Here is a 14,981-nt window from a genome sequence, read left to right on the forward strand (position 1 = left end):
TAAACCTTCTTAATGAGTTTTCCTTTGGAAGATGGGAGGTATTAAAAATATAGATTTTTTTATTATTAAAAAGGTGATGGTTTCTTGTGATTATGTCTGCAAATTGGTTGCATTCAGGCCATTTTCTGCTCAGGGATTTGTAGACATTAAACAGAGTTTGAAAGTGCTTTTAACACCACAGACAATTGTGCTGTGAAAGCTGAGGGGATCTGGCCTTTTTCACAGAATCCCAGAATCATTTAGGTTGGGAAATACCTCAAATCCTTAAAAGTATTTAGGAACCTTTGGGAAGGTGGGCTTAAGGCTCTGACTTAGAAACCACACAGGATGAAATTTAGCAATTGTCACCCTGGTCAGCTGGAATGACTCAGAGGAAAAATCTTTAAACCTAGTTTTTATATTTCAAATACAACGGGTAATTACATGTGGTATTTCTTCACTGTTTTCTATGCTATGATGTATGGGTTGGATGATAATAAATGTCACTGAAGTGCTAAAATCCACGATCATTTAGTCTGGAAAACACAGGGTGGGAAGAGAGAGCTCACGTACAACTGTCTGGAAACAGGAGTGAAGCTGTGTCAGGAACGGGGGTTTATCCTGCAGTGCCAGGACTCGTTTCTCAACCATTGTACATTCAACATCATCATCCTGGATCACCACATCTTTCTTCAGGATTTTGATTGCATAGAGCTCCTCTGTCCCCTTCCTGTCTGCCAGCATCACCTGCACCGAGAGAAACAACGGGCTCAGAATCGTCCAAGCCAAGCCCCAAGATTTGTAGAGATGGCAATCCAGCTTTTCCTTTTATTGGTATGGACTAATCTGATCAAAACTCCAAAATTATGGTCATTACTCACCCGCTGCAATGAGCTGTACCATCATTTCAGGCACAGCCTGTGCCAAAACCCTCTGGTTGATCACAGGCACGTTGCTGAAGGGCTGATAAAATGTTAAGTCCCAGGGGACTTCTTCAGTAAAGGGCACTTTATCACAGAAGTGATGTTCAAACAGACAGAAAAATAGCAGCCTGTTCCTTCAACTAATGGATTTCAAATATATACTATACACACTATTCCTGGTTTTTCCCCAATGTCCAGCCTTACCAATGTTGGTGACTTCCAGAACTGGCACAGTGACCTGGGTAGTAAAGCCAGAAAAGTAAACTTGATTTCCTTGAACCTGCCAAGAAGTGAGGATCTAAAAGTCAGCAACTGTTTCTCACATCTTGCCCAACAGTCTTTTATAATTTATTTTTACTTTTTCAAGAAAATTGCCAGTCAGGACTGAAGCCCTCTAGTCCTTAGGGAACCACCATGCTCCCTGTTAAGAGATCCTCCCTCAAAAATGCACATCCTTTTGACTCTGGCTTTTGCTTCTCAGGGAATTATTCATTAATTCCTCCTCAAGGTAAAAAAAAAACAAACAACAAAAAAAGAAAAAGGAACGGGAGTGGAATAATTATAAAGAATTCCTACCTTCCCAAAGCTGCCCTTTCCAAGAACCATGAGGAAGTTGAAATCTGTCAGCTTGACCCTGTCCAGATTGTTGGATGGCACACTTGAGCTCTTGTCTTCTGTTGAAGTAATGACTTTGTTACCAGCTGGCCCAAGTTTGGCTTTCTGAAGAACATACACACACATACACACACAGAAACAGGGAAGTAAGAAGAAGAAGAAGAGCCCAGTTTTCCTGGCGGGAGGGATCGCTGGGTGCAGGTTACAATTGGACCATGGCTGAGGTGGCATTCCCAGGAGAGAGGCTGCATAACAAAATGTGCACAGACACATCTTCAAAGACCCATCCCAACAACACTTTTGGCACTCTTGAGGGGGTTAAAGTAGGAAACTGTTCATGTATAACCAGATAAAGCAGGGGTACTTATCTGGTTAAAAGAGCAAAACCAAAGCAAAGCCCAAAAACAAAGGGAAAAGAGATCACTTATTTTCATGCCAAAAGCAGCTTATCTGGTGCTTTTGTTTTGAAATACAAATAAAATAAAAAAAAAAGCTTTCCAAAAATACCATGCTATAATCTACACAGGGTATTTTAGGACTTAAACAATCTCTTCAATACATTCTCTTTTCAAATGTAATTCTTCAAGTCACTGCATAGCAAGAGTTAGGAAAATTTAGACATGCAATAAGAAAAATAACCTACATTAAAAATAACACAATGCATGAGAATTAATGCAGATGAACATGGCCACTGTCAAACCAGCAATACAATCAACTTTGATTTTCAATCAAGGGTTGATCTGGAAAAGGGAGGAAAGGGAATATTACATCCAAGGGCTCTGCCTTGCTCAGACAGTCTGGTTTACAAAAGGTTGAACAATCTCAGTATTTCACATAAGACACCATGTAATTGCTCAAGTTGCATTTCAAATCTCAAAGTTAATAGAAGAGAAAAAAGTAAGACTCACCAAAAGATAATGCAGGCTAAAAGATAATATCTCTTTTTTTTTTTTCTCAAAATAATCCCATATACCAGCAGAAGCAAAGCCAAGAAGGTTTAATAATGCTTTGGGATATAAGTGCTTTCCCCATGTCTGGTTGTTGGACTGGTTAAGAACCTCTAACAGGGTTAATTTACTCTGTGCCATCGATGTGTGTTTGATATTTCAGGGTAACTACTTTTCTCACTGTGCTGCAAAAGGACAGTATTTGTATATTATCACTGGTTTACAGATAAAGAAAATTACAGAAATTAAAGTTTATTCAAAACCACACAATATATCACTCTAAAAGCCTGGCCTGGCAAACACCTTTGGCAGCCTCACTGGAAAGTGGAAGTTACAAACTTTGCCCTCCCCAGACAAGTTTAAAACCATAAGATTGAAAGGGATGACTCAATTCATGGACTGCAGCTCTCTACTCCTGCAGGCAGTAATGTCAAATGATCATCTGACAAAAACCCCACATGCCACTGGAAAACCATATTCAGCTTGGATGACTCTTCCTGTGACTTTATGAGCACAGAAAATCTTATACCCTGCTACAGGAATAGGAATTTTGGAAGTTCAGATCTCTTTATTAAAAAATTGTATTACAGCTTAGAATGTGGATTTTTTTTCCCACCAATGTTATTATTTGTTTGCGTGAAAGCAGCACTTGGAGATGCTGATGAGCATCATGTGCTGTGCAAATGTTCAGGAAGAGCCAGTCCTGGGTGTCAGCCTAAATCCCTGAGCCTGCAAGGGATGATCCCACGGCAGATCCAGCTGCTGGGACAAATCCAGGGGCTGTGATGGAGCACGTTGGCAGGACAGAGGCCACAATACAAGATTGAGCCATAAGCAAACAAGTTTAAAAAAAAAAGAAAAATCCAAATATCCTTTCTTTGTACAAAGGAGTGGTTCAAAGGAGCAGCTTTGCTGGCCATGACTTTGTGATGCTCTGGCACATGGGATCTCAGATAAAGATCTTGCTTTTGTGATACAAAAAGCAATTTCAATATCCGCCTTTTCACCGGGTACTGGAGATCCAAATCAGGTCTTGAATGGACAACAACCAGCTTTATGTCTTGTACTTTAAACCCACTGGGCAGGTCATTGGCAGCTTGTTCAAAAAATACAGAATTTGAAACAACAAATCACATTTTGTTCCAAGGCCATTTGTTTTCTGGGGTACAAACCTGCCGTGCAGGCAGGGAGCGCTCTCGGCAGCGCTGCAATCCCGGGCACCACGTCTTTCCAGCACATTTCCCAAAGGAAAGCATGGCAGGTTCACCAGCAGGCTCCTGTGCCTGCTGCTGGCCCCAGAGCTGGAGGCACTGAACTCACTTTTTTGGGATGGAGTTGTCAGGATCTGAAGGCAGGATCTTAAAATAATATTCAAGAACCCAGCCAAGGCCTCTCTGTATCTTTGCAAGGCAACACTTAAGATTCAACGAGCAACAGAGACATGCTCCTCTCACTTCTTTTAATCCTTTTTTAAATTAGATGTCACCCTCAATTTGACAATTTCTTTTTCCATATGGTGGATTTTTTAAGGAGAACAGGGGGGCTCTGTGCTGCCTGGTCCAGGCAGAAGGTCAGCACAGGCAGGAGCTGCTGGACTGTGCTGAGCTGTGAGTGACCCGTGGCAAGGGAAGGAGATGATCCTGTTTATCACACTGCACAAGCACTGGTGGGTATAAAGAGAGAATCCTGCTGCAAACCTTGTGTAAGGAAGCCTGGGAACATGGAATGCCATGAAATGCTGGAGAACAACCAGGCTGACTCAACAAAAGCACACACCCCAGAGTGGGACTGCCTAATTAACTGACCTTGTTAAATGGTCACATCCTTATCAAAGGTCCTTATTCCCCTTCAGCCCGGCCACCGACCAGTTGTTTATGAGCATGCAAAACAGTTTTTCACATTTAGAATATGAATTCCTTTTACTGCTTTTTGTCTCAAGGTCCTAGTGAAAACACAGTGGGAATTTCCACACATTTCACTGAGCTCCACAATGAGCTTTGTATCTGAAACATCTTGACTATTGCAGAGGGAAAATGCCATGCAGCCAACACACTCTTCCAGATTGCCAGAGCAAAACCAGTTTTGCAGCTACAGAAGGGACATAAACTCAAATGATTCATAAAAGCTTATTGGAAAAGAGCAATGATATTTTGCCTTTCCTACCATGACTAAAACAGAAGATCGCAGAATCCTGCCTGAATTCCCCCCCTTATTTTTTATGGATATTAAAACTTGCTGAAGTTGAAGATGGCATCTCAGGCCCTGGGTTAATTTTCAATTTACATTCCAACTGCTTGGCTTATTATTATCTTGGACAAAACCACAATATTGTTACAATGAAGCCAGCTTGCAGCAAACCAACCAGGAAAACAGAATGTTAAAGAGAAATTAGTCTGCACTGGGAGCAGAAAAGTTAATCTAAAAAGAAAACAAGACATGCACATCATCTTACTTCCTCTGGTTTGGACGCACCTTATCTCGGCCAGTTCTTTTACCCTGAAACCACAGGTGAGAAATAACTTATATATTCAGCCCAAATTCACTTCTCCACGGAGTGTTACAGATATTACAGTGTGTTACATTGGAGAGTCTCTTGGAATTTGACATGTGCTTTTTGGAGAAGATATCTCAGGTTTTGCAGTAAAAATTTATATTTAATCTAAGAGTAACAATTATACATATAATTAAATATGAAAAAAAATCTTTCCAAAACTTAATGAGAAGTGTGATGCAAAGAAGAAACAGAAGTGATTTAGGGAATAGGAATTCATCATTGCAGTGAATTTTTAATCACAATATATATTCTCATTGACTCTTTCCATAACTTTCTTTCTGATTTCTCACTGTGAAGGAACTCTAATAGGACAAAACAATAAATCTGAACATTGGCTCTTCTGCCCTCCAGTTACATCTATATTAGAGAATCTTACGAATTACGAGCAAAAAGAGACCGAATTGTTAATTTTCCACATTAGCCAACAAACAATAAAACTTGTGAAGAATTTAAAACAACATACACAATTCACTTTCCTACCCTGGGTCTCTCTGGTGTAATGAACTACCTGACATGATGTTACTGCTTTAACACCTTGTATCACCCACCTCCACCACTTCTCCCCTGCTGCTGTTTGCAACACTCAGCTCGGTGAGATTGGCTTTGTTCCCACATGGAACCAGGAGCCAAACCTGCCCAAACTTGCAGCCACCCCCTGCCATCCCCCAAGCACAGCTCCAGGAGGGAGAAACCCACATCATCTCCCAGGAAGAGATAATCAAGCCAAGAGCAGGCTCCGTGTGCCGCTCACTAGGGGAGGTGTTTCTCGGTTGTCAGGGCAACTCACTCTCAGTGAGTTCCCAGATGCCGACAGGATCATCCCTGGGACCAAATTTCCGAGAGGAGAAGGTGATAAATGAAAAGATATTTAACAGCAGTGCTGAATTCTCATCACGTGTGCAGAGGTGCAGCCACACCCAGCCCATCCCTCTGGGATTTGCTCCACTGACACCTGCCCAGGAGGGAAATCCAGAGCTTTGCTCCCCCAGCAGCAGAGTCCTCTGGAGACTCCCAGCTGTGCTTCCACATGGAGCAGCATCCCCTCCCCATCTTCAGAGCAGGTTCCACACACCAGCCACTGCTCTGCTCCTGCAGTTGCATTCAGCTGGGAATAGTGAATGAATGATGGAGCAACAGAGCACAGAACTGCTCAGTCTCTGTTCCAAAACTCCCAGCTTTGACTGCTCGAGGGCCAGCATTCCAAGGACTGACTGCACAGGCTTTATCTTAGATGGTTTGGGTTGGATGGGACTTTAAAGCTCATCTCATTCCACCCCCTGCCATGGGCAGGGACACCTTCCACTAGCCCAGGTTGCTCCAAGCCCCGTCCAACCTGGCCTTGGACACTTCCAGGGATGGGGCAGCCACAGCTTCTCTGGGAACCTGTGTTACATCCCAAGAACTGAGATCTATGGAGCAGCCACGTCCCCCTGCTGTGATTTAATCCCTCTGCAAAATTTGAACAAAACTCCTGCTCCTCACACTGCAACAAGTTCTCATCAGTTCTTTGCTAGACCCCAACATGCTCTTCAAATGTCACTGGGTGATGGAAGCAGCCATCTCATTCTACCCCACCTTGAGCCAAGGTTTCTGCTCTTAATTCTTAAATGAACCCAAAGCCATTGCAGAGCAGCAGGTGACACTCTGCAAATCACTTCTAGAAATGGCAAAGTGAATAATGAGAAGCAGGGAAGGAACGTTCCAGTTTCACTATTCCAGCCCAGGAAGCTGCAAGTGTGAAATTAATGCTCAGTTCTGCCTGTCACTACCTGGACACTGCACAAGAAGCATCAGAGCAGCTCAGAACTCAAACAAACCATAGAAGATGTCACTGACAGAACTAGCAAAGCTCATACCAGGGATGGAAAAACTGAAATAACAATTTATCCAAGTCCCAAGGGAGGACCCATTCGGGTTTCCAGTCATGTACAGTCAGTGGGGATTTTGATCAGTGGATTGAGGCGTTAGCAAGCCTTTAATAAAGTAAATAAATCCAATAAATCTCAAGTCAAAATCTGGAGGAAAAACCCTCCCATTCAGGGAAATTCTCTCTGTCATTGTGGCAGCTTCTTTCTTACATTATTGCATTTCCAATTCCACGTAATTATAGATGCTATGATGGACTATCAATTTCCTAGTTTATACCACTTAATTATTATCAGGATGCTGACAATCTGAAACGAGCAGAGTCCATTTCTAAGCCCCAGCCAAGACCTAATACTTCACCAGACCGAGGTTTAATCTTAATACCATAACCTAATGCCAGCTTATAAATCATTAGCAGGGAGTTTTGTAGTCATGGAAACAACACAGAACAGAGAAAGTTAGAGCCTAAATTCCAGCTGACGGAGCAGCCCAGCAGCTCTGAGCAGAGAGGGGCTGGAACCGGCGTTATCTTGGTCCAACCCCAGCTCGTGTCCTCACTGTTCAAGCCAACAGAGGGAAGGAACTTCCTTGGCCAATTTTTTCCTACTAAACCAGTGCTGAGCAATCTTGGGAGTTGCTTTTGCACTAAATTTTCCATAAAACAGAACATGGACACAGTGTCTGGCTCTTGTGTTTCTCTCCTTGGTGTTAGAAGTTCTCGCGAGGGCGGCGGCTTTTCCCATCACACGGTGCACTCTCACCCCTGTCACAACCAAATTAACTGATGAACTAAATCACAGAAATTAATGTCTATACACATATTTATCCATATAGAAAGGAGCAGGAGGCTGGAGATGCCCACACAAGACATGGCAGTACACAAGCAGGGAGAGGCGATACCAGGGACATCATCGAGGATCCACAAGGTTTTCAGCCACGGATTCCTTGGTGGATTTACACTCCAGCAAGACTTCTCTGCAGCAAGGACAACACTGAGGACATGTAAATAAGCAGACAGCTGCTCATCTGCACTATTAGATTTTTCATGGTGGTCATGTCACTGTGGTGAGCTAAGACCTAAGCAGTAAAAAGTGCAATCTATAAAAATGAAAATGCATTTTTGCTTCATTAGCTAAACTAGTTACTGAAAAAAATAGTTAGGAAAAAATTCCTATCATTCCCACTGCTAGGAAAAAGGCATGAAGGCAAAGGGGATGTTTCATAAAAATATAAATGGGGAGGGTGATAAAACTCTACCTGGGAGTTAAATATGGACTATTTTATGTCTTTAATTTACTTTTCTCCTCATTTCCTCTCCTGTTTCCCTTAAACTTGTGTCATATTTACCCTTTTGGTTAATAACAGTAAATTTATTGAAATTATTTGCCTGAAAAAATGAATGTTATCAAAACAGCTTTTAATTTACTGGGTTTATATATTTCTAAATATACACATACAAAATGTGGATGATTTCCTTCCTTTCAGGCTTTTTGCTGGAGCCAGCTCAGCTCTGGGAGCTTTTCTCTGTTCTTTGCTGACCTCTTGTGGTTTCTTGCTCTGAGGAGAAATTATTTTCTCCAGCTCCACATTGTTAATTGGACGTTTACTTGGGATAAAGGCAAAAAGAGCATCTGAAAGGACAAGACAACAGTTTAACACAACATCGAGCACCCCAACAGACCTCGTTTGGGGGGGTTTATATTCAATTTTCCAATTGATTCAGTATTTTTTTTTAACTTTTTGGTGTCGCTGGATAGAAGTTAAAACTATATGAAGTACTTGGATAGGTGATTTCAAAAAAATTCCCAAATTTGCCAGGCAAAAAATTGAGGTAAACATATCCCTTAGAAAATGTAGGCAACTAATTCAAATGACTATGAAAGACAGTCACTGGAAAAAGGATATATCTATCCTAAGATAGGAATTTGAGGGGATATTGCCCTGGACAATGAATAGATCTGCCTGTGAGCCGTGAAATCTTGAGAGGGAAGAGTTTCCAGTCCCCATTTGGCACTGTCAACATGTTTAATCTGTTTAATAATCCTGTGGCCACCTGAGTCCACTTTGTTTTCTGCCTTTATTGCCAAACACGCTCTGCCCTGCAACAGAGCGGTGCCTAACGAGGAGAAATGTAATTAAAGAGGCTGCCTAGGAATAATATTCAAGAATTCTTGCAGAAGTATCCTGTGGTAGTGCTAATAAAAACCCCAAACAGCAAATAGGATGCTACAACAGCAAATCCCTAAGTGTCAAAAAAGGAATTGCTTTTATATATGCTCCTTCATTTTTTAATTATGCAAATTACTGCTAGTTTTCAATCTTGAGTGTGGAATTTGCTTTTAAGCATAAAACTCATCTCAATATGGGCAAAGAATAATAAAATTCTGTGCTAAAATAATTTTTAAGGACTTTCTACCTAATCCTAGAGCAAATCCCTGCAATCAAACCCCCCCCCCCCCCCCAGGCATGCAAAGCTGCAGACCAGGACTGATTTTAAAGCCTTGGGAATTGTGTATCCAAATCTTAAGGTGCTATGAAACCATTTATCACACACAAACACACACACCCAAAAAGATGAAGATGTTTTCTGCACGATGTTGAGAACTAATCTATTTAAATATACACTTTGCAGCGGAACAACAGCAGGATAAATGTGTGATCCTTCCCAGCATCTGATTATTCCATAACCAAGTTTTTCTGTGCTGCCTGACCTCGCTCTCAGCAGCCCCAGCTCTGCTATGACGTTATTAAATCAGTTTTGAGTGTTTTACAGGTTTCTAGCTCAGAACTGTGGCGTTATCCTGGGGAACACAGCCTTCCTCCTTCAGCTGCTCCTGCTGCTTCCTTTCAACTCCAACCCTGCACACTCAGGCACACAAGCTCCCAGCAGCCCCACATAAAGTGATTACCTCCAGCATCACTCCCAATCATTCCCAGAGCCGTGTGATGGTCCCACAGGAGGCAGTGACGCCTCTGAGCTGAGGTCAGCGCTGCCAAGTCACTGCCAGCCCCAAGGACAGGGGGGATTTGGGATGATCATAGAATCATAGAATCAGCTGGGTTGGAAGGGACCTCCAAGATCATCAAGTCCAACCCTTGATCCAACCCCGCCGTGGTTCCCAGCCCATGGCACTGATGCCACATCCAGTCTCATCCTAAAAACCTCCAGGGATGGAGAATCCACCACTTCCCTGGGCAGCCCATTCCAATGGCTGATTACTCTCTCTGTAAAGAAATTCTTTCTAATATCCAACCTAAACCTCCCCTGGCACAGCTTAAGGCCATGCCCTCTTGTCTTGCTGATCATTGCCTGGGAAAAGAGACCAACCCCCACCTGGCTATGACATCCTTTCAGGGAGTTGTAGAGAGTGAGGAGGTCTCCCCTGAGCCTCCTCTTCCCCAGGCTGAACAGCCCCAGCTCCCTCAGCCTCTCCTCGTAGTGATTCAGTGAGAAAAGACACATCACAAACAAGGAAGCTTTTTTTCCTCCACCCCCTCCATGAAAAAACCTGAATTCTTGAGCGTCCCCATCAGAACAGAGAGCCAGCTTGCTCTGCTGGAATTCATGTTTATAATTCCCCAGCACTAAACATGAATTTTGGGGAAGCAGCAGCTGTAGGAAACTCCTCAGCCCTTTTTTTTTGGGTGCTTTCCTGTGGTGGAAACATGAATGGACAAGGACTTCTGTCAGTTTATATCAGTGCACTTCAAGGCCTGGATTTTACAGATGACATGACAAAACTTCATATTTATCCCAGATGCATTTTCTCCTTTAAAAACACACTTAAACAGAGAAAATTCCAACTTCCCAGCATGAAACAAGTTTCACCAATGAAACCCCCATGCAGTTTTATTCTCAAATAAGAAAAGGTATAAAGGATTGAGGAAGGACAGTCCTCTTCTGCACAGGCCTTTCTGAGATGGAGATATCAGATAAAGAATCAAGGTTAAGAAAAAGTGTTATTGATTGCATGACAAATGATTATTGCATTAGGAAATATCTGGCAGTGACAAATGGTCTTATTTTTGGATTTTTCTGGTTCAGTATTAGAATATTTGTTAAAATCATGCATTAATAATATAAACAACTCTTCAAACAACATTTGTTTTTTAAATTAAGTATTTTAAGATTCGAGCTGTAACATGTAAACTGCTCTAGGTCAACTTCAGCGGTAAAAATACTATTTGAAGATGACAATGGCTTCAATAATCTTAGATTAAAACAGTTACAGCTCAGGAGCTTCAAATTTTAATTCAAATTGTAACTTAACCAATGTATAAAACTTCAAGTGTGATTTGTGTCAGTGACCTTTGCCGTAATAAAGCAAGATAATTTATCAGAGATACATGCAAATATAAAGTCCACACATGTATGTTCTCAATGCTGAGATGTAACTTTTATGGCAATAACTGAGTGATGTGGTGATTAGTGAAAAAAGCAAAATGGGAAGTTAACAGGTGAATTGGTATCTCAGTTATTAGAGCATCTGTGCACATGATAATATAATAATCTCTTATGATATAGCATACTCCAAATAACATAGAGCAATAGATGTAGTATGTTATACCATAAACCATGCATGCTGTAGTATGCAAATTTATCTATTTAAATATACAGTGACCACGAGCATTATTTGATCTGTGAAAGTCATTTAAAGTTCCATGAATGTCTTTCAAATTAAAGATGCACCATTTTCCATTTTCCATGAGAAGATGGCATTCATTTAACTCATTCCTTCAAAAAGAAAGGCACACTGCATCTGCTCAGGTTGGATGACTGCTTTTTGGTAGTAAAATCTTAATCTGGGGAGTATTTTGTGACAAATCCATTTTTTTTTTTAAAGAAAACCTTTAGCTGGGAGAAAAACAAGTGCATCCTTAAAACATGCTGAGGATGAAACTGAACTTAATAAACTTCAAACATCAGTCAAGAGGGTTGTGTGAAGAGAAAGGTGCAGGAGAACACCAAAACTACCTTGAAGAAGTGGATATTTACATGACAGTCCTGGAAGAGACAGGAAAGGGAGAAACACTGCCTGGTTAGTAAGGGCTGGCACAGCAAAGCAACCACAATTAGTAGCAGAATAAACAAATACAGACACAGCAGCGGGAATACAAAATGGACACATCTGTTAAGCACAGGAAAACCACACAAAAAAAAATAAATTGGTGTTAATTACCCTGCCAGGGAGGAGCAGGGACAAGCACAGCGAGGGACAGGTCCTCATACAGCTGCTCCTCAGCTTTGGGCACATCCTCCCCCCTCATGCACCGGACATTCCTTGGGGAAACACTCCAGGTGTGTCCAGCTGTGGGGAGCCCGGGCTTCACCAGCTGGTGAGCTCTGACAGGGCCACAGCACTAAAGGGTTTCTTGATTTGTTTTTTTTTGCCTTGTTCTGCAACACACATTTAACCTTTACAAAAGGGATAAGGAAATCCCTCCCATCGATATGATTTTTTACATATATTCTTCACCTGAAATCACAACACGCTGCCTGAGAAAAGCCTTAGGGAAATCAGAACAGAGAGCAGAGATTTATGCCATCTAGTTAAGAAATGTCAAGTTTTCTAGTTTGAGCTCTGGTGAGTGGATGGGAAACCTCCAGATAACTGCATATGGGAATTCCCCATGCCAAACTATAGTACAGAACAGATGGAGTCATCTAACAGCATCTCTATAATGCTGCAAACTATTCTCTAATGATTAAATATGCACAATTTAAAAATAGGAATGAGTGCCATGGCCAAAAAAAGCAGCTCTTCTTTTTATATCTCTATAGGCATAATGAGAGTGGATTGATGTGCCAGTGATATTTTGGCTGGTCATGATTTCAGTGTAGCTTACTGTCTGTTTCCTGAAAAGTAAATTTAATCTTGTAGTTCACAATTTGAAGTGTCAGCAACATTATTTCCCTTTTTCATGTCACCTTCCCTGACCTGCCTGAAGTTACAGTTATTGCTTCAAAATGGGAGTTATATTGGTTAGATACAGATTGGAAGAGATCATATCTTTTATTTATTAAAAAAAAAGAGTAAAGTAACTGTAGTATAAGAGCTCTGGGGCAAAAACATTGCCATCCTTCAAAAACTTCAAAGAAATGTTTCCTTCACAACCCTTATAATACTTTACAGAGAGACCTGGAGAACTTAACCCACAAATTAACAAAATCATAAGTTCCTCTACAGTTGGGTTTATTTTATTTTGTTGGGTTTTTTTTTGAACGAAAAATTAATTAATTTAATTAGAAAACTCATTGGGTTTTTAAGAAGCTACTGAAACAGTTCCTGGAGTCTTCTGCTATGGCCCTGGCTGTGCAACTGCAACATTTTCACCCAGCCTCCAGCTCAGAATCAAGACAGCTCTAGGATGTTCTGGCCACTGATTAAAGGAAAGAAAGAAAATGTCCTTTTGACCTAAAGTTGCTGTGAATATCAGGAAAATGTCAGATTAATCAAGGCAGTCCTGGCCTTCTCCTTTCTAATAAAGCAGCCAGAAACTGCTTTAAAAACTAAAACTAAAGGGAGTGTTGAAGATCTAAGAAATGCAGGACCTGCAGTGAAACAATCTGAGATGATGTATTGGTGTTGAGAAAGGAAATGATAAATAAATGAAAGAGGTTTCTTTAGCATTAGACTATAACAGCAACAGAACTCATCAGAAAGCTTTAATTGTGCCTTGAAATCTGGGGACATTTTCAGGTTCTGTTTAACACCAGCTGTGCAGCCACAAACAGAGGCCTGGTGGTGTAAATCCATGGGAGCTCTGCATGCACAAATCCAGACTGGGAGAGGGCACTGCTTTGTAAATTCACGTCTGCACAAGGATTAACACACAAGTTTAGTCAAACAAAGCACTGCTCTGCATCCTGGAGGAGCTCAGCAGCAGAAATATCTGCAGCTCCTGAGTCACTGGAGAGGTCCCGGGTATTTATAACCGAGCCTGATGGCCAAGCTCCACATCCTCCCTGTTCTTATATTTCAAATGATAAGGCACTTTAAAAGACATTTTCTTTAGGATCATCCTAATAGTTATGTTTAGAAGCACTGAGATGTCACCCAAATGTCACCACTGACTGAGCACTTCCAGTGCTCAGATTGGAAATCCACCCTGTTCTGGACTCTGCTCCCTCCCCTTATGTTGCAGGCTGGAAAAGGACACAACAGGTCCAGCTTCTGTACAGCCTCCACCAGCAATGCCATGGGTCAAGGCAGCTGAAATCTTGAGCACAAACACCACTCAGAGGTGGCCTGGGTGGTGGATGTGGATTTGTGTCCCCAGGGAAGCACCATCTGAATGGTCCCACACGGATCCCCCCAGTGGGAACAGCAGCCTCTCTCAGAAACCAAGGGAACAATTTTGTTCCTCTGAAACCCACCCAGAGCTACACTAGAGGAAGTAATTAGAACAAAAGAAGATGTTTGATATGTGAAGATTATGCACCAGGAGGACCATTGCATGTCTTCCCCACAGAGGCTTTAAAATGAAGATTTTAGGAGCGGCAACAACGTGCTCGGATCACTCCAATCCCCAAAGCTGGGTGTAGTGACTCACACTGCTCCCATCACTCAAGATACCTTGTGCTCAGTAAATGTGTCCACGTGTCAGGGATTACAGCTGCTCTGGCCTTTGTTTAATTTAAAAAAAATCATTTGAATGGACCATAACTGCTTTATTTTAAATAACATTTCCCGTGCTGGTGATGTGGAAAGAAGGGAACAGAGAGAATAACTCACCAGCCTACTTTTAAACCAGTATTATTCTATTATTATTCTATCAAGAAGTGCTTTACTAAGCAGGAAAAGGAAAAAAAGGCTTGACCAAACTGAAAAAACTTTCTACAATAGAAGTTATACAATTCACCCATTTCTTTTCCTCTAATACAAAAAAACACCCCAAGGAATGATGCTCTAAATAGCAAAAGCATCTTACTGCCCAAACCACAACCTGGTAGAAAAAAAATACCATAAGGTTGCATTATTTCAATATTCTGCTTTTTTCTTTGCCTAGTAAAATACTGCAAGAAGAAAATGAGTATCTAACAAAGAGTAGATGCTGCAGTCAGAAGATTTGCTAGTTTGGGTCCATGGAGCCACC

The 14,981-nt window shown here is 41.6% G+C and overlaps 1 protein-coding gene across 3 annotated transcripts in view; it reads right to left on the reverse strand.

Annotated features, from left to right (window-relative positions):
• Positions 1-14,981, reverse strand: part of PRKCA (protein kinase C alpha) — a 145,611-nt gene that overhangs the window by 22,987 nt on the left and 107,643 nt on the right. Inside the window, exons 9-11 of one of the 3 annotated variants that reach the window (XM_064676097.1) lie at positions 4,937-4,960; positions 1,479-1,622; positions 553-726 (exon numbers count right to left, since the gene is read on the reverse strand). In XM_064676097.1, coding sequence (XP_064532167.1) covers positions 553-726; positions 1,479-1,622; positions 4,937-4,960 — 342 coding nt within the window. Of the gene's footprint in view, positions 1-552; positions 727-1,478; positions 1,623-4,936; positions 4,961-11,859; positions 11,890-14,981 lie in introns of all 3 variants that reach the window. The other 2 variants (XM_064676096.1, XM_064676098.1) reach the window with 2 other exon arrangements.

Source organism: Pseudopipra pipra, chromosome 19, assembly GCF_036250125.1.
Source record: "Pseudopipra pipra isolate bDixPip1 chromosome 19, bDixPip1.hap1, whole genome shotgun sequence".
Lineage (NCBI taxonomy): Eukaryota > Metazoa > Chordata > Aves > Passeriformes > Pipridae > Pseudopipra > Pseudopipra pipra.